This window comes from Mus pahari, chromosome 3 (genome assembly GCF_900095145.1).
Source record: "Mus pahari chromosome 3, PAHARI_EIJ_v1.1, whole genome shotgun sequence".
NCBI lineage: Eukaryota > Metazoa > Chordata > Mammalia > Rodentia > Muridae > Mus > Mus pahari.
The window spans coordinates 41,810,746-41,830,672 of NC_034592.1; the positions used below are offsets into that span (position 1 = coordinate 41,810,746).

The following is a 19,927-nucleotide window of genomic DNA, read 5'->3' on the forward strand; positions in this document are numbered from 1 at the left end:
CTCTCTCTCTCTCTCTCTCTCTCTCTCTCTCTCTCTTCTTTCTTCTTCTTCTTCTTCTTCTTCTTCTTCTTCTTCTTCTTCTTCTTCTTCTTCTTCATCTTCTTCTTCTTTCTTCTTTTTCTCCTTCTCCTTCTTCTCCTCCTCCTCCTCCTCTCTCTCCTCCTCCTGCTCCTTTTCCTCCTCCTTCAGTCTAGCACCTCAGCCTGTGAACTAGCATAAGTCACATGAACTTTTGACTTTACAACCTCAATTATCCAAATTTACATAACCCTTCTAGATATCTAGGTAAGCCAGTGAGGAATTAATAATTTAGGCTCTATGAAGAAATAATCAGAGCCTAACTTATTAAACCCTCACTGGCATGCCTAGATGTCCTTCTTCTAGGTAACTGATAGTCAATATTAATTATCACACATACATAAACATTCTTTATTTTTTTCTAATTATATACAGATCTTGCTCCTACTTCTGTTGTGAATGTTGTCTTTTAGTTTTGGAGTTCTAAAACGGTTTGAAATTCTATTACCTAATGATGAAAAAAATATGATTCCAGGAAGATAGAAGTTGGAAGAGTTTCATTAGCTGGAAAAATTCCCTATGGGACTTGTTCTGACTGCTAATAAAGTAATCCTCTTTATTTAATAGTTGCCACATACATAGTGTATTGCTATTGTTATAGATAATGTTGATAATACATCCTGTTGGTATGATGACTTCATTATTCCCTACCTGTCAACTTTGGCCTAATGATAGATACAATAGTAAACATACTTTCATTTTCTGGCATATCAAAGTAAGTATAATCCGTGCGTGTGTGTGTGTGTGTGTGTGTGTGTGTGTGTGTGTGTGTGTGTGTAAATCTGTAACTCCATTGATGCTCTTGGGGGCAACTTAGAAATACTGACATTGGTAGGGATAAGTCTGTTTTCTGTATAACACCTCAATACCTTTACACCTTATAGAACAAATGTTTACCTTATTAAGCAGACCAACTTCCAGAAGACTATTAAAAAAATCTTTATTCTTTTATAGACCAGACTACTCTGTGGCACAGCTCTGAGGTAAAGAGAAGGTTCAGTTATGAAAGCCTTGCTAATAAATGGCCTCCTAGTGACAATGGGTTGGTTATTACCTTTTTCTGATCCTTTAGGCAGAGACCAGGTTGGAGCCAAGATGAAAGGCTTCCTGAGTCATCTTCCAGGGTCTGGCAAGGCCTCTGTTCTTCTCTGTGTAATCAAATCTCAAACTGATTTCTCTTTTTGGTTTTCTTCTTCTTCTTCTTCTTCTTATTTTGGCAAGGGAGAAAATAACTTCTGTATTCTTTTTTTAGGAGAGTGAGAAAAGGAATATCATTCTATTTCTCAGAATTGCATATAGCATTTCAAAAAGTGACCTCTTGCGAGATGTGGCCAAACCTCTGCTGGCGATGGGAGCATGTAGCCTTTTGAAGGATGAAAGCTTTAGGTCTCCAGCCTTGCCACGCCTTCATTTTCCTGTTGGAAAAACGAGAAGAAAATCACCTACAAATAATATCGGCCATTTTTTCTATTCGAGAAATTAATAATTCTAGCAAGCCGGCCAGCCAGTAAGCCTGCCCACAGTCACATGGTACATCACAGTCACAGTCCATGAATGAGGAGGCCCACTCCTGGTACACTGGGGTGCTCAAAGACTTGCTTTTGTCACAGTTGGCCGATTAAGTCATTTTTAGAATTTGGTCTTCTCTGGGGCAGAGGTTTTATCTTTTATATTAGGTATGTTCTTTTCCTCACACTGTTCAGTTACATAATAGGATAACTGCATGTTCAAAGTCATGCTTTTTTAGTATAAAATACAAAATCACATCCTTCATTTTTGAAGTACCAGTTATTCATGATATTACTTATTTTGGACACAGCAAACGAGACATTGCCAAAAGTACTCTCTAGGCAGAATAAATATGTAGCCGGCCTTATCTGAGTCTGTTGTTAAATATAGCTTTGTTCTCTTTCCCTCTGAACTCCAGGTTAGTTTGCCTGTGATCTACCCCCTTATCTTGAAACACGAGACTCCAAATCTTTATGCATTCTGCAGACTTTTCCCCCTGACTTTTATGTCAGTTGTGGCCTGGTCTGTAATTCTATGCCTTTCTCAAGTTTTGACCCAGTCCATGCATAAGGTTTGCCCTCGGTTTATCCAATACCATCGGATTCAGTGGCCTTCTGTCATCTGTTCTACACACATTCGCCTGGCCTCAGCACTGTGGGGCTGGCTGCCCTCCAGAACCTCATCCTGGAAGCAGCTGTCCTCACAAGGAGAGAGGAGCTTGGTTCATCTGTAAATATTTTCAAGGAGCAGGACTCAATGTCACAAAGAGGTCAAGGCTTCAGTCATGTGGCAAGTGTGACATGATGGCATATGAGAAAAGATTTAACTTAGCAGGCAGTACAGTGCCTCTAAAGTGACAGAGACCTAAAGCGAGCCAGTGTGTATTAGAAGCCCTGCCTTACTGACTTTCTAGCTAGGCTCTCCAAATTCAATCTTAAGATCCTTATAATGTTGCTTGGAGAATTTCAGTGAGCTCTTTGTAAAGCTTGGTTTTTTATACCTCTCTTAAGTACTTCACATATACAAGGTTAGGATGTACCCCTGAAGTAAAGAGAGTGTCAAATATTAGCAGATACATGATCAGGGAGTTTACCTTCTATTTAGACAATTTTAGTGAATTCTAGTCTCCACACAGACTGGATTATTAAACATGTCATAATGAAGTTGGAAGAAATGGGCACCAAAGGAAAGGATGGATTATTGTCAGTGGGAGGATTCAGTGTTATGCAAGAAGTGGGCGTTGACATGAAATGTGAATAAGTTCTTTTACCCCCTTGTATGCTGGTGTCTGAGATGTAAATTTCCTAGGAAAAAGATAATGTAATGAAAACTAAGGTGTGTTATTTGAAGGCAAGTTAATATGGAGTGTCATTGCTAACAGTCAGAGCTGACTAGAACAGAGCTCATTGTGAATGAAATGTAGAAAAGAATTTGATAGGCTATGTGAGACCATTTTGGATGTGTATCAATGTTCACATCAGTGTGAAACATGTCCTGTGGAGAAGAGGGTCCCAAGGTCTAGGTTCAGAGCAATAAGCTACTCTTCTAACACTGCTGGAAGGAGATATATGGACCACAAAGGCTCTGAGGACGTAGGACTTGAATTCAAATTTCAGTCTCTAGTTTTCTGTGTGTGCCATTACATGATTCATTTACTCTTTGTATCCACAGTGTGCTCAAGTGTAAAAAGAGGATTATACTTGACCAAGTCTTCTTAAACTTTCAACTTGGACACTCAGCATGCAAAGTATATAAACAAATCAAATGTTATTAATAATAAAAGATGACTTTCTTTCTTTCTTTCTTTCTTTCTTTCTTTCTTTCTTTCTTTCTTTCTTTCTTTCTTTCTTTCTTTCTTTCTTTCTTTCTTTGGTTTTTCGAGACAAGGTTTCTCTGTGTATCCTTGGCTGTCCTGGAACTCACTCTGTAGACTAGGCTGGCCTCGAACTTAGAAATTAGACTGCCTCTGCCTCCCAAGTGCTGGGATTAAAGGTGTGCGCCACCACGCCCGACGATGGCTTTATTTTAAAATAACTCTTTTGTTTATATAACTGTTTACTACTTGTTAAAGACAAAAACAAATGTATAAACCTGTGTGGGTTTTTTTTTTTTAGTTTATTTTTAGGAAAAGAAGTATATCATGGATGACTATTCAACATCACAGCATGTGAAGCAAATTCAAGATTTTTCAGTTGATCGATATTTTGACTTAATAATTGTTAGTGCTAGAATGACACTTTGCCTGTACTACATGCAGTACAAATGGCAGAAGTAAAAATGCTTCATGCTATTTCAGAAATGGTTGGAAACTCTGCTTTATTACCAGGCAAAAATTCATATGATTGTCAAAATGAAATTCAAAACAGTAACTCAAATAGAAAATTAAAGTCAATCATTCTGAAACAATACAATTAAATCAATTTGAGTTTAGTACTCACTGAGGAATGGTGGCAGGAAGATACTAAAATACTTTGTTTTTTTGTTATTAAACCATCATGATTCTGTAAGATCCTCACTACATATTCATGGATGGCCTGGAGCTTGCCTCAAACTCACAGAGATCTGATTGCCTCTGTCTACTAGGTGATGGAATTAAAATCATACTCCTCCATGTTTGGCTGACTAGGGTCCTAAAGAAAGGTTAGTGATGTCCTTTTAAACAAAGTGCAGGTATCATTTCAAACATACTGAGTAAAGATCCAAAAGTCTGATAGAACATAAATTCTTAATGTAACGAGAAATATTCTCTTTTAAGCATTAATGTTCTTTCGTATCCTTTCAAGTAAGGGAGGCCAGTTTTAGTGCAGGTTACATTCTGAGTATAGTTTTAGTGAATTGGTGGGGAGCTGCTAATGATTTAGACTGCCATATGTAATAATCCAAGAAATACCGTTTGCCAAGCATGAGACAAGTACAATTCTAGGAGTGAGAGACAAAGAAAGGCAAAAAGACAGGACTTTCACCCTTTGTGGCGCCTGTTTTATCAGATTGCCAACAGAGGGAGAAGAACATTGACAGAAGGAAAACAGCATGGAGAAAACTTCCTCAGGAGGAACCTGACTGATGAGACAAAGAGGGCCTGAGCTACTAAGAAAGGCTTCGCTATAGAGAACACACTTAAACGGGGAGCCAGTAAGACCCATAGCAAGGACAAGAATACCGCAGGGAGAGAAAGAAGACCCTGGAGTAGCCCAGGGATCAGCTTATGTCTTCAAGTGTTTTAGTAACCGAAACAAGAATCCGCCCAGGGCAGAGTGGACAGTGGAGGAGAAACAGAAATAAGATAAAGAGATGTGTTAGTTCACAGCATGGCAGCAACTTAAAGAACTCATCCATGGTCTCCTCTTGGCTCTGCTAACACTTGGCAGCCAAGTATATCCTTCGAAGGAGAAATGATAAAATAATAAAATAAATAATAAAAATAGCATTACTTTTCTTTTATTCCTTTGTTTTTCTATCATCACTGGGAAAATATAAAACTCTGATTTTCATTTACTTATTTTTTTTTGAAGGGGGAAATTCAGGCTTCATGATTTTTCTCTTGCTCAAGGTCACCCAGCTTGTAAAGATAGAGCTATATTCAAATAAGGCCTTAGGATTCTAGGACTGGAGTGTCCCTGCTTTGTTTAACCTCGAGAGAATACATTGCTGTCCTCTTTGCAGAGATCCCATAGGAGAAGCTGTAACTGGAGCTAAATGTTTTACAAGTCCTCTGCTTGTGAGTCCATGGTTTGTCTTACAGCAGAGGAGCAGTGAGTGTCTACCTGGGAGAAATGGTCTAGTAATTGTGTGCTTTTTGGGTTTCCCATTCTTACCGTCAACCTTCGCTTTTATAGCAAGAGTTGATGAACTTTCTACCAACTTTGCGTATCAGAACAGAATGGAATATGGCATAAGACTCCATGACATTTTAAAACGAGCATGAGATGTGGTAAATAAGCTGGCATTTACTCAAGGGCTCTATATCAGCTCTTTCTGCACTTTGCCCCCTCCATTAAGTTAACTGCCAGGCTGGGGCCATTAAAATGTGGCACTTTTCCCTCAATTATTACCGCACACTAACTGTAAATATTCTAAGTCTTCCTCATACAATCATTTTCAGAAAGTGTTTGGAGTTTCCGTTCAGTGTGGCCTTTCTTGGTTGTCAGGTCCCTCTGGTTTTGGAATTTTTGGTTCTGAATATGCCTATCTGAAAGCTGAATCTCTGTTGATGATACATCCCCAAATCCTAGTATTCTATTCGCTTAAAAGAAAGCCCTAGAAATAGAGACATATTGTACTCCTCACAGAAAGCAGCATTTGTTGCTTTCTGGGGGCTTTCTGATTGATGCGGGGTGGGAGGGGGGAAGAGTTGGCAGCCTTTTGGGAGCAGATTTAAAGCTGCTTCTCATTGGAGGGGCTCACATTCTCTAAGCTGCCAGACACTGCAGGCTCAACCCAGGCGCGGAGGTGCAATTCAGGCTGGTAGAGCAGCGGGGGAAGGCAAGGACAGGCGGGGCTAGTGTGGTTCTGCAGCTGATCACACGCACCAGCACACACACCTCATTCTGGTTGCCTCCACTTGAGCCTTGCATCCTCCATCCATCCGGGACAAGCAAAGGGCGGACATGGAATAGGAGATCGAAGGAAGGAAGACTCAAATGTTTCTATTAAGAGGCACGGAAAAGCTGGAGTAAAACCGGTGTTTAACCTGAAAGTCTGACCTCGGTTCAGCAGTCGCACTGTCGCCTGGAAAGAGGGCATCGCGCGCTAAGGAACCCGGGAGTCGGGCGTCGGAGTCAGTCTCTGCTTGGAGCTTAAGGGGTTTCTGGCGGAGGCAGCGTAGTGTCCCCAGGGAGGCACGGAGCCTGACACACCTGCATTGGTTCTCATCTTGGAACACCAAGAAAAGTAGAAAGGGGTCAGGCAACCCGAAGCTCAGGGTGCTTGGCCAGACTGCCTGTGCTGCTTGCAGAGCCTCCGCCTGTCCTCTGTCACTGGGTGAGTGCCCGAGCTTCCAGAGCTCCTTGGAGCGCAGGGGTAGCTTGACGTCCGCTCACCCCCTCCCGAGAGTCCACCCGAAGGCCCAGGTGGCGCGCGTGAAAACTCGGCCGCCCGCGCACCGCAGGAGGACAGGTCTCTAGAGTCCCGGGAGGGGGATTCTGAATCAGCTGAGCGTGGGTAGGGGGCGTTGCACCGCTGCCCAGTAGACATGCCTCTGGGCGGGATTTTGGCTAAAAGATAGGAGGCGGGAGTGACAAGAGACCTAGGAGCACTCCCGGGGGGGGCGGGTGATCAGGGTGCAGCTGGGAGGGGGGAGGGTCTGGACCAGGCAGGTGGAGCAGTTTAGAAGCTTGGGGAGTTAGCAGGTGGGGTGGGACTTGCTTGTCAAACTCATTAATTTTCAGCAACCAGTTCAGGGGTGCTGCAGGACAGTCGAGGGTGGGGTGCTGTGGAAAGGTAAGCGGTGGCCCGGGATGCTGATGGTGGGGGGAAAAAGAGAAGCCTCAAAGAGCTCAGAAGCAAAATTTCACTTGGGTTCTTGCCCCTTGCATTCCCCTTGCCTTGAGTGTGGGAGAACACTTCTGTTTTAGCCCTGCTCCTGGAAAGAAAGACTCTGTCCCAGGGGAGGAGAGGCATCCGACGGGGCAGAGACTGCTGCTACCTGCAGGGTGCTCCCCACCCCCACCCCCAACCCAGGCGCCTGCTTTCGTCCCCTCCCCTCCTGCTTTCGTCCCCTGCCCCCACCTCCTTATTGGTGCCGGTTTGCAGCGCTTGGCTCTTGCGCCTCCGCTTCGTGTTTGAATCTGGCTCGCCCCTCCATATTATGTCTGCACTCCGAAGGAAATTTGGGGACGATTACCAGGTAGTGACCACTTCGTCGAGCGGTTCGGGCTTGCAGCCTCAGGGGCCAGGACAGGGCCCGCAGCAGCAGCTGGTACCCAAGAAGAAACGGCAGCGGTTCGTGGACAAGAACGGCCGGTGCAATGTGCAGCATGGTAACCTGGGCAGCGAGACCAGTCGCTACCTCTCGGACCTCTTCACTACCCTGGTGGATCTCAAGTGGCGTTGGAACCTCTTTATCTTCATCCTCACCTACACCGTGGCCTGGCTCTTCATGGCGTCCATGTGGTGGGTGATCGCTTATACCCGGGGCGACCTGAACAAAGCCCATGTCGGCAACTACACTCCGTGTGTGGCCAATGTCTATAACTTCCCCTCTGCCTTCCTCTTCTTCATTGAGACCGAGGCCACCATCGGCTATGGCTACCGCTACATCACAGACAAGTGCCCCGAGGGCATCATCCTCTTCCTCTTCCAGTCCATCCTTGGCTCCATCGTGGACGCTTTCCTCATCGGCTGCATGTTCATCAAGATGTCCCAGCCCAAAAAGCGCGCCGAGACCCTCATGTTTAGCGAGCATGCGGTTATTTCCATGAGGGACGGAAAACTCACTCTTATGTTCCGGGTGGGCAACCTGCGCAACAGCCACATGGTCTCCGCGCAGATCCGCTGCAAGCTGCTCAAAGTAAGTACAGCCCTCCCCTTCCTCAAGCAGATGCCACCCAGAAAACCCAAAGATTCAATCCCCTTGGGAACCACTCTGCTCCCTCCCAGGGTTTTTCCCTCCAGGGTTTTCCTTCCACCGCGCAGGTAAACTTCTTTGGAGGAGGGGGAGTGGATGTGGGGAGGGGTAAAAAAAGATGGGAATTGGGCAGAGGGCATAGTTGCCAGTTCTGGTTTTGTCCCTGTTCTTGTTTATATTCCTCACCTCTGATGTGCTGCAGCACACCATAATGCTGGTAGGGAGAGCTGTGGGCTCCTATTTTTCCACTGCTGTTTTGTCCCCAGAGTACTTTAGGTTTGTTGCCAACTCAATACTCTTCTAAATATGAGGCATTAAGGCTTCTAATGGGAAGAATTAGATGTTGGACATTGCCTCAACATTAGTTTGAGTTTAGTCGTCAGTGTACCCCCTCCCAAGAATACTACTGGGTGGCTTACTCTTCAGGACACAGTAAGTTTAACTCTGGTCATCTTTTAAACAAACATAACAGATCCAGGCAGCTCTCAGTAAAACAGAAGGTTCCATTCTGTGAAAGCTAGAGTGCTTTTCCTGTAGAGTCTCCTGTTAATTTTATTCTTAATTGCCTGTTTCTATGAAGACTTTGTCAATTATAGATTTCACTTGAAGCTTTTCAGCATCCATTAAAGAAGATTGCTTCCTAACATCAATGCTGCAAACGCCAAAACAAATTGATCATAGGGTAGTTATTAAGGTAAGGTCCTTGTAGCTCTCAGAAGGCAGTACAAACAATAAGTGTCCCCTAGTTATTTGCCAATTAGAGTCTGAGAAAGAGGAATTAAAGTCTAGTTCTCTCTGAAGGTCTACAGGTGTCACCACTTCTTCCTCTTCCTCTTCCTCTTCCTCTTCCTCTTCCTCTTCCTCTTCCTCTTCCTCTTCCTCTTCCTCTTCTTCTTCTTCTTCTTCTTCTTCTTCTTCTTCTTCTTCTTCTTCTTCTTCTTCTTCTTCTTCATCTTCTTCCTTCTCTCCATCTTCCTCCTCCTCCTCGTCCTTCTCCCCCTTTTCCAGGAATTTTTCAGAGTGGTTTTTAAATGTTCACAAATTGAGAACGATAACCACAAATTAACAGTTCTTTATTGAAAAGAAGATTAATCTGAGATTATATAAAAAGTATAGCTGGGCTCAGAACTTAGAGGTAATAAAACGACTGATACTCTGGTTGAGGTAAATTTTTGCCATTGAAATTTCAATTTGCACCATTCATATATATATATTATAATAATATATGTTATATATAATATAATATAATGTATATTATATATATTATTTTATCCAGCCTCAACTTGTTATGCAATTAAAAGTATTCTCCCTGGATTAAAAGAATGTTTTGCTCTTCTGTCACTTTCATTAGCACTTATAAGACCTCATCCTAATTATTCTTGACCAAGTTGGCCAGTGCAGTATTTGAATTAAAGCAGTTCACTTGCCCTGTCACTTTTCATCACATGAGTCCTTTCTATGCTGCATTAGTAAACAAATAGCATTTTTGATATCAGAGTGTAAATTTCCCAGCCTGGCTCTGATATACATTTTTCATATGGATAGCTATGGTTACATAATTTTAATTGACTTCATTCTTTTATACAATTTAGATGTACACAATTGTTGTATTTTAAGGTAGTGTTTCATTTTATTCACAACTGTTTGAATTAAGTGGATGGGAGATCCAGTCAAGTGGATGAGTTGCAAACATGGTTATGATAGTGATACTGTGTGTGCTCACTTCTATGTGTAGAGTGAACTCTCCATGTTCTTTAGGGAGGCCCCAGAGCACTCAAACACTGTCAAGAAACCTGTGTGTGGATATCACTTGGGAACTGTCATTAAAAGTAGTTTATCCTATTCACAAGAATTCAAGTTTTTGCCATTCTCTTATTTTTCAAACAAATAAGGTTATGTAATAAGACTGGTGTGTTTCCACATACAACTTATTTTAGTTGTTGTAAGCATTGTCAATTTATATTTTTAAAAATCCAAGATACAATTAAAATTAAACTATAGATCAGTGATATAGATGTGGACAACGAATGGAAGTTCTGGGTCTCTGCAGTGTGCATATACCCGTAAAGAATTACTACTTACTCCCATGTACCACTTTTACCAGAGCAGTATCTTGAATTAAGAAGTAAAATATTATAATGTTGCAGCAAGGTGCTATATTAACACAAGGTGATAAAATCAATATCGCACTCAAATAATACAGTAGTAATGAGGTACTTGTCTTATGATTTATTAGAAAGTGAAAGTATTAACATGTGACATTAATTGTGTATTGACAGAAATTATAATTAAGTTAATGTAGCTTGTTTTAAATTTGTTTTTCTGGCAGGCATGGTAATTATAATAAATTCTTATAGGTTATTTAATTATTTTCTTATATGATATGGAAAAGAACTCATGTTCTACTGAGAAATTAATAATATTAGGCAAAATTATAGGGGATGTTTGCTTTAATGAGTGACTTCTATTTTCTGTAAGAGACACTTGAAGTGACCTAAAACAGTCAGCTATGATATATTGGAGAAAAACTATATAAAGGCTAAAAGTTTTAAAGCTTGCTATGAATAGTAAATACGCTTACTAATTATCAGTTCAGGTATCCAGTTTGCTTTGTAAACCATTTTAACATTTTAGTTGCTATATTTATGTGTCTTCAATACACAATATGCTACAGTTTCATGCCAACAAATGCCAATGCTAGTATATTATTGAATCATAATAATTATAGTATACATATATTTTCTTATAATTTAATGAACACCTTTCTACTCAGATTTTATTTGTTGAAAAACAAAATCCCAAATATAAATTTATTGAATCATTATAAAGTAGTTTCAGTTTTTGGGAAGATACTGGGAAGAGAGTAGTGCCTTTCAAACTTTCAAATGTTGGATAATATGAAGCTTCCTACTCATCCTTCTATGGAATTCCCAATAGTCTGGTGGAAAAGAATTTAACTTTCAAGCCTAATTTTAATTTTACTTATCAATTACATGAAGGCAATTTGTGTTTAAATTCCACCCTCCAGTTTCCAACTGAAAACATTGAAATTTCTTGAGGCTGTTTTGTCCCCAGAGTAATTTTGGTTTGTTGTCAGCCCATTACTCTTCGAAATATGAGAAAGTCTTTATTTCATACTTTGCACTTGAGATTTTGTTTTTCACTGTTTATACCCTTATCTTGCCTGACTGACACCTTCAAAATAGATCTTGGTGAAACTTTTCTTTAGACCCTAACTTTCTTTTTTAAAAACGTCAATCCACATGAAATGGGTATATCTGAATAAGGTCAACATTTTCTGCTAAAGTGTCATAGAATTCTAAGATAGAGTCCATCAGAACTACTAGAAGCTAGGCCTGATATGGGTTGTTTTAGTGGAGCTCATCATAACCGAAATAAATAAATAAATAGATAAATAAATAATAAAGTAGAGAAACTATTTAGTTTTGCTTTAGCTTTGCCTTCTTTGACCCAAGCATGAAAATTCTCTAATAGGTGCAGATCTTGGGCTCTTTCTAAAATACTTTTTATACTGCTAGTAATATTTTATTTTGTTTTATTTGTTTTTGTTTGTTTTAATATGGGTCTTAAAGAGTACAGGGTGCCTTGTGTGCAAAAATAAAGTATGAACAAAAGTAAGGGATGTGAAAGCACAGAAGTAACCAGCAGTAGGCAGGAACAGATGATAAAAGGAAGCAGGAAAAGGCATTTCATGGACTGAAGGGTGTTGTTTAGTAGGAAAGCAATGTGCAAACAGGGATACAGATCCTGCCCACAGTTATTATAAAGCCAACAAAGGGCCCCTATGGAGACACAAAGCAGAGCTTTCATTTGATAAATACAAAAGGCTCACATAATATATTACGAGATAAATTGCATTGCATCTAAATAAGGTACATTCCTTTCCTAAAAAAACGGACATCTATGGGTTTAATTAGTTTAGCATTAAAAAAAAGTTTTTTAGACTTAACATTGGCTTTAATTCCACCTGAACTAAAATTTCAAGCTTTAACCATCCAAAATGACTGTAAAAAAATGTCCATCACAGACAGTCCAGATGAAAATTTAGGTCTACATACTTCTGTAGCTACCGCAAATTCTGACCAGCATGCCATAGGTTTTTTTCATAATTGCTTTGAGTCACAAAGGCAGTTTAATACCTGGTCTTAGGACACGTCTTCAAGACAGTTCCTACTCTTAACTGTAGGGTCTTACTCTGAGTACACTTGATGTACTTTTTCTTTGTGACTTGACCACATACTGGCATATAAAAGCTCAGAGATATGATAGAGCACATTTAAAGAGAAGTGAAACTCTAGGTGTAAGGATAGACAGTGGTATGGAAGACTATTTTGCCCTCTCTACCTGATCCTTCTCTCCTTTTCACTGACAGTACAGAACTTTGTCAGGTGAGAACTGTGGAAAATTAAAGGTACGAACAGGTTACAGACTATGGCAACGTCAGGCAGTAACGAGTAGGCATTTTATTCAGAATCCTCTGGCCAGTTTGAAACTGGAACACAACTCAGTTACAGGCCAGAGATGGAAGCCTAGCAGGTGTCTAGAAAGCATTAGTAAGGTGTATGCTTTGGAGGATGAGTATGGACACCTGGCCACATAATGCCAAGGATGACAGTGGATGGACACAGGTCTGCTTCTGTATGCAATGATAAATGTGTATTTGTATAAACCCTCAATTATCTTTGTTTCTTACACTGAAAGCCATCTACTTATCTAAAGTTCCGGAATGAGATACTCCTCTCTGAGCATTTGACTCTTTTTCTATCAGTTCTAAAATTGTACTTGCTTATCTTGTCCACTTTTTTGGAATCTGAGAGGACCCAAAGTCATCGGACAATAATTGATTCTTTGAAAGTCAAACATACCACTTTACATTTAGGAAAAAAACCTTTACAATATGTTCAGAGACTTCTTCTCATTAAATGTGAACTGTGTGATTGAATATTTTTATATAGATGTTTTAATGTGAACAATAATTTATAAGTTATTACTATACTTGGAATTATACAAATTGTTTCAAAAGTCCATGCTCAAATTGTAATTTGAGACAGAACATACAAACAATTGGTAAGCCTTAGTAACTTTCCTCCAATTCAAAACTTTTTCTTTAGGACATAAAACAATTGGCTTGGCTTTGGAATGATGGAGCTCTTTTTAGTATCTTTCTATAATTCCATATAATCAAATATTTTACAGTTGTTTCTAAGCCATTTTTAGATCAGAGTTTTATCAACTTATCTTTTAAATTGTTAAGAATGACCAACTTTCTTTTGTTTTCTTTTCTCCTACATTTACTTTTCTCATTTCTTCTACAGTTTTCTTTATGAATCTTTGTAAGCAGATCCTTTATTTAAATATTTTACTACTTCAATCTAAATTTTGAGCAACTTTCTTTGTCTTTGAAGGCAATGTCTGTCTAATTACTGTCTAATCAGATCACTATTTCATATTTTATCAGTGTAATAATCCTACTCTAAGCTCCTGTTGGAATAGAAAAATTGTTGCAAGATCTATGTTCACTAGCCACAAACACTCTAATAAAGGAGGTCTGCTTATTGATTCAGAACACTTATCATGATGTAATTATGAAAGATTAAATTCATTTTATCAAAAAAGATTCTGCTTATTATCAACATTAAGCATAGGAGTTACTAGCCACACAAGATAGAAAGCTGATGGGATGTATAGATACTGCATTATCATGTGGTCACAATGTAGAGTACAGTATGTCTTTAGAAGGCTATTTAATTATCTTTCCCTTTTTACCTTCAGCTTTCATATGCATGTAAATGTCACAGTTTTTAAACAAAACCACCCAGTGTCTAGTGTAATACTTAAAAAATATATTTTTATTATTACTTTGTTAGTTTTGCTCTGGCTGATCTTGGGACTTGTATCAGAAGTAAGAGCTCCTAGGTTATAGGTTTAGAAACCAGTTCAGAAATGATCTGTTTTGAGAATGAATGTAGTGGTCCCACGCAGCTTTAGCAGGCTCAAAAGTGGAGTAGCAGTGATAGTGGAACTTAACTCCAGTCAGCAGTTCAGTCTTCAGAGAGTTTTAGTCTTCCAGCACCCTCCACTCTGACACCACCACGTCTTTCACTTTTGACCTCCTCCAAAGCCTTCTATCTAGTTCTAGTTATTTATAGACTTCATAGTCTATGAACAAGTCCAGGAGACAAACAAAAATCAGAAAGTGAATGAATTTATGGATGAGATAGCTAATGTCCTGACATAAATGATGAAGGTGTGGATGATAAATTTATGTGTGTGCAATATTTCAGGAAATTAAACAATGGATTATATAGTGACTGTTGCAAAACAATTTTTAATACATATATGTGGGATATCACTGATTTTACAAGAAATATAAGGAGCACCTTTCAAGTAAATGAAGTTATTAACACTTTCTCCATTGTGTCACAAAATAGGGAGATCTGGATCTGATAAACTGTTGAAAGGCATTGATTGGTTGGTGAAAGGTGGATAAGGCAACATTAATTTATATGGAATGAGCAAACATTTAAAAACAAAGACATGTTGAATCTGAATGAAATGGATCTATGCACATTTAAAGCGAAATCACCTATGTGTTAATAAACCTCTTTCCTAAACAGTGAAGTATTCCCAATTCAAGCTTGACAATCTCTTGGTGGTCTGGTTGTGTTTAGACCACTTTCTTTCTTCAGTTGTTGAAAGGATAATATTAGGAAATATTAAGCATAATAGCTCTAAAGCCACAGGTATGAATAACAAATATATCAAAAATAAGGTGAATTTCTGTTTTGGTATACACTTATGATAATCAAAAATTATCTTCTTTGGAGAAATATTACCAAAAAATGAGTGCTTAAAGACATTGTTCAGGCTGTCATAGAGAAAAGCAGAATTTAGAATAGCTAGTTATCGGACACAAATTATAGTCATAATTTATAGATTTCAGATTATCACCTTGTGCTTGTGTAGCACCTATTGCTTCTTAGGTAAGAGAACAATAAAGTGAGCCTTGTCCCTGTTTTATGTTTCTCAGTTATCATTTCAATACATGAATCAGTGATCAATATACAACTGGCAGTATTATGAGACAGCCAAGTCTAATTTTTAATTTAGTTATTTGAGAATATATTGAGAATATAGGTTTCTGGAAAAAGCTCTAAGCAGGCATTTTTTCCTGCTGTTTTGGAAATACCAAAATGATTTCCAGTGTTGATTGCTAAAGCTGAGGTTTTGCATTTTGGGTAATCAGTTTCCCCACAGATTGAAAACAAAAATTATGATCAGAATTCATTTCTTCCCCCAATCTTTTCTCCAGAACCCCCACCCCCACCCCAGTCCTTTTCTTCTACTTTTACATTCTACTTAGAGAAGAAAAGTTTTCTCAGTGTGTTCCATGGATATTGTCCTACCCAAGTAAAGGTTCCAGTATTAACAATTGTAACGGAGCCTCTCAAATGAAGCAGTTAGTTTAGCTTTTAAAAATGAGTGTGGTGCTGTCAATCACGACATACCACCATTGACTAGAAGCTACTGATCTTTTTCTAGGCAAAGCAGATTATTTAACAATTCTTCAGAATTTTCAGCCTTGTTTACCAACCACAATTTACCTTACTTACCAAATCCAATATATTTGTTACAAATAAAAATAAGATTTTTGCCTTGAAATAAATATTGTTTTGAGGGCAGACTCATGCTCTTGATTTTATTTTTTCAGTTGTTAAGTTTGCTCATGGTGGGTCTTAAAATATACCAGATATTTCCAAGTTCCACTAGACCATTGGGATCAAACCCTTACCACTAATTCTTTTTCGGTATGAATCTAAATATCCAGGCTCTATTTGTTTCTTTTGTTAATGCTAAACCTAAATATTTGCTTGCACAAGTATTTTATATAATAAATATGTTAAACAAAAGGAAAACAAATGGAACAAAAATGAGTAAGTCTACTTTTATGGTTTGTTTACATTTGCTTTTTATCCACAGTCCTATAATGTAACTGGTTTGTGCTTTTGAGTGATTACATTGAAACTAATGACACTATCATATGAGAGTTTTAATGAACTATCTGCTGAAGCCAGCTTTCTTAAAATTCCATTTTGTTTAATAGAGCACATTTTTGGCTATACTTAAAAATTAGTAAGTAGAAGAGTAGGAAATTATATGCAGTTTGTTATTGCTAGGGGCATGAAATCCACAAACTATTAGCATATACTTTTTTCACATTTATTATCGTACACCCATGTCACAATTCAATGTGAACATGTCTTTTCTGTCTTATAGCCAGTTGTGACTTTACAAAATTCCTGAAGAAACAATTATTCAGTTTACTTTTCAAGAATTCAACAAATCACTTCTTAACCTGTGGTCAGCACTGCTCAGGTTGCCAACCTCCAGTTGAACTACAAAGTTTATTTGCTTTCTGAGGAAAGATAGCTCTGGCATTCAATTAGTTATTATGCAGAGATTTCTTTCAAGCAGTGGGCAGATACACAATAAGTTCCATAGTTGTGCTCACAGCCATTGTTAGAGCAGGCATGTCTCCAAAGCTCAGGAGTTAGGGACTGGTAATTATAGCAAATTGTTTATTATAAATAATGCATGTATGTTCTGCATGAGCTACGTGGGATTTCAGCCTGTTTGGTATAATATAGCTGCATAATGATTTGTTTGGATTGCATTGCTGATGGCTGATAGTTCAGAATGTTGGCAATGATGTATATGACTGTTAAGCTGCCTTGAAATGTTCAGTACAAGTGGTGATTTCTTCTTTTTTTTCTGTGTGCTTGTCTAGTCTCGGCAGACACCTGAGGGTGAGTTCCTTCCTCTTGACCAACTTGAACTGGATGTAGGTTTTAGTACAGGGGCCGATCAACTTTTTCTTGTGTCCCCTCTCACAATTTGCCACGTGATCGATGCCAAAAGCCCCTTTTATGACCTATCCCAGCGAAGCATGCAAACTGAACAGTTCGAGGTTGTCGTCATCCTGGAAGGCATTGTGGAAACCACAGGTGAGTAAGAATGTAGATGTGCCATCACGTTTTTTCATTCAGAATTCTGTACAATGTTCCAGTACCTGCATTCACTGGCCTAATGTCTCAGTTTACAAGCCTGAAGGTAAAGACATGTCATTTCACATCCTAATAGCACAAAATACTTTGCAAATGAAGATTGCTGTTTTGGTGGTCATATACCTGATACTAACCTGGGAATAGTGATTAAGCTAAACTGAAATACTGTCTTAAAAGTAGACTGAGATAAATGTCTTAAAATGAGTGTGTTATTCTGTTTTAATAACACACTAGGTTTTCCTATAATAATTTGTCTTTCAAAATTTAAGGTTATGAAATCATTCGGGCAATTTGTGATCAGCCTGAGTTCAATAAGCCTGATCCTGACTTGTGGTGGTAAAATGCAGGAGCGAGTTATTGAAGAGGCTCTGGCATCTACTCTGTGGAGTCTCAGGGGATGTGTCCTGTGTGCTTGTGTGTGCACAGAGAAGCAACATTATTGTTTCAGAGCAGAACAGCTGTTTTCTTAGCTAAATAATGAGTATGGCTTCCTTTTAAAAACAGGGCTTTTTTTTTTCCTCCTGGTTCAGTTTAATTAGTCATTAAGCATCCCATGACTTTGAAATAATCAAAAATATTTTGCAACACTCTGAGGAGAGTTAGGCAGGCAAAGAAAAGTACCAACAAATGTAAGTATATTATTCGGGCCATAAACATTGGATACAGGACTACATAAATAATTATTTACATAAGCAAATATATATGCATGCATCTTATTTTTTGCATTTCTTCAGGAAATAAAGAAACAAGAAATATTTTAGTTTTTTTTGAAATGCTAAACAGTTGAAGTATGACAATACTAGAATTAAGTGTCAAAAATATAAATTCAAGTTTTGTATAAGGTGTTTGATTTCATAGCACCTCTTGGTAGCTATAGTGATATAGTGATTGTAATTAGGCATGGGACCTATTGTCTCTAAGCTGCTTCTTTTTCTTTAAAGTCAGAGCAATGTAATGACTAACTCAAATTACTTCTAACATTGCCTTTGTTACTAAAGTTTAGATTTAAAAATTAAGATTTTTGAAAAGAAGTAATTAAAGATTTATTCAATCAGAAAGTTCTGAAATTTGACTTGTGTTGTTTTATGGTTTACACTCCAAACTCCGTTTTTATATTAGAAACAAATAGTGTCAACCACCTTTATGAAATACGTTACTAAATAATGAACCAATTTAAGTTTCGTTTAGATGTCTATTTTTATATCTTTTATCATAATAAAATATATTAGAGCTTCAAGACAGATATTACTGTTTTTACTTATATATTTCTTTAACATACTTGCTTATAATTTAACTGCTTTTCATAGTCTTTGAGATAGGTAATATTTTTCTTATTTATCTTTCTTTCATTCTTTCTTTCTTATTCTTCTCCTCCAACTTCTTTTTTGACAACCTTAAAAATGTTATTTTAATATCTCAAAGCAGAAAAGTAAAGCTTAAGTACCCCACAAGAGTCATAAGTGAATACACAAATTGTGTTTGCATTAAATTGAATGGATTAATTAAAATTGGTGCTAATATTTAAATAGTTGGAAAGACTTTTTCTATATACTTCTATTACTGTCTTAAGATTTAATGTGCATATATTTCTTTTCTGTGGAGAGCTTTTTTGGGGCCACTTGTTTCTAGACACTAGGCAGGAACTTGATATCAGGCCAGGACAAAAGGAGTAAACTCAAGGTGGGAATCTGACTTTGGACCACACCTCAGGAAATAGGCCTACATTAAGAACTTTTACATTTGAGTTAATGCAAAGCACAGAGCAGGCTCAGGGGAGGCCTGTGTGGCAGTCCTTTTGCCTTGACCATCCTGACTAGCCGCTAGAAAAGTGTTTATGGGATTTTGTTTATTGCCTTGCTTGTTCCTCAACCCAGAACTGATCTTATCATTTTGCATGTACTTAAGCGGCATAAAAGCAGACTGGAAAAAATAAACTTGACTCAGCCTCAGAACTGGCTGGGGTCATGCTAAAAAAAAACCAAACCAAACCAAACCAAAAATCCACTAAGGCCATTATCTGTGTTACTGTGTACTCATCTGTTTATCTGATTTCCCACCAAAACCACTGTAATTTTTAAGCATGAAAACGTTTCCTTATAAAATCTATTTAAACATGAAAAGTTCCTTAGTTTTAGTGTGTGTGTGTGTGTGTGTGTGTGTGTGTGTGTGTGTGTGTGCTTGATATTTACTTCATTTTAATTATGTATATTTGGGTATATGTATATATGTATGTGTCTGTGCTTTTGTATGCCCATGGAGGCCAGAAGATGCTATCATATCTGGAGCTGGAGTTACAGGCAGCTTTGAGTCACTTAATTTGGGATGGGGAATGGAGTTAGGGTCCTTGCAAGATCAGTAAAAGCTTTTAACTGGTGCAATATCTCTCTGCCCTTCATATTTTTGTTTGTTGAACTTCATATTGTTGAAGAATCTAGACTAGGTAGTCTATAGATGAGAGATATTTGTTCCTGGTGTTTATTTATGTGTGTGTGTGTGCTTAAAATGATGTCTTTCATTATCATTTCTATATCAGTATATTAAGGGAAATGCTGAAACAATTTGCTTTGTAATTTTTGCTGTATTTCAGAGAATCATGATTAGTAAATGGTGCTGTTATAAGGTCAAATGGTATTCTCTACCATCAATTATTCATTTATATTATTGATTTTATTTTGATGGCATTCCTCAC

General features: G+C 38.3%; 2 protein-coding genes across 2 annotated transcripts in view; one reads left to right on the plus strand and one right to left on the minus strand.

The window, feature by feature from the left end:
• The window catches only part of LOC115063591, a 13,553-nt gene extending 7,223 nt beyond the window's left edge, over nt 1–6,330 (minus strand). The window contains exons 1-3 of the mRNA XM_029535739.1: nt 6,278–6,330; nt 1,416–1,493; nt 1,133–1,226 (exon numbers count right to left, since the gene is read on the minus strand). Coding sequence (XP_029391599.1) covers nt 1,133–1,226; nt 1,416–1,493; nt 6,278–6,330 — 225 coding nt within the window. The remainder of the gene's footprint in view (nt 1–1,132; nt 1,227–1,415; nt 1,494–6,277) is intronic.
• A 583-nt stretch (nt 6,331–6,913) lies between these two features.
• The window catches only part of Kcnj3 (potassium voltage-gated channel subfamily J member 3), a 152,429-nt gene continuing 139,415 nt past the window's right edge, over nt 6,914–19,927 (plus strand). Inside the window, exons 1-2 of the mRNA XM_021193689.2 lie at nt 6,914–8,095; nt 16,962–17,178. Coding sequence (XP_021049348.1) covers nt 7,394–8,095; nt 16,962–17,178 — 919 coding nt within the window. The 5' untranslated portion in view covers nt 6,914–7,393. The remainder of the gene's footprint in view (nt 8,096–16,961; nt 17,179–19,927) is intronic.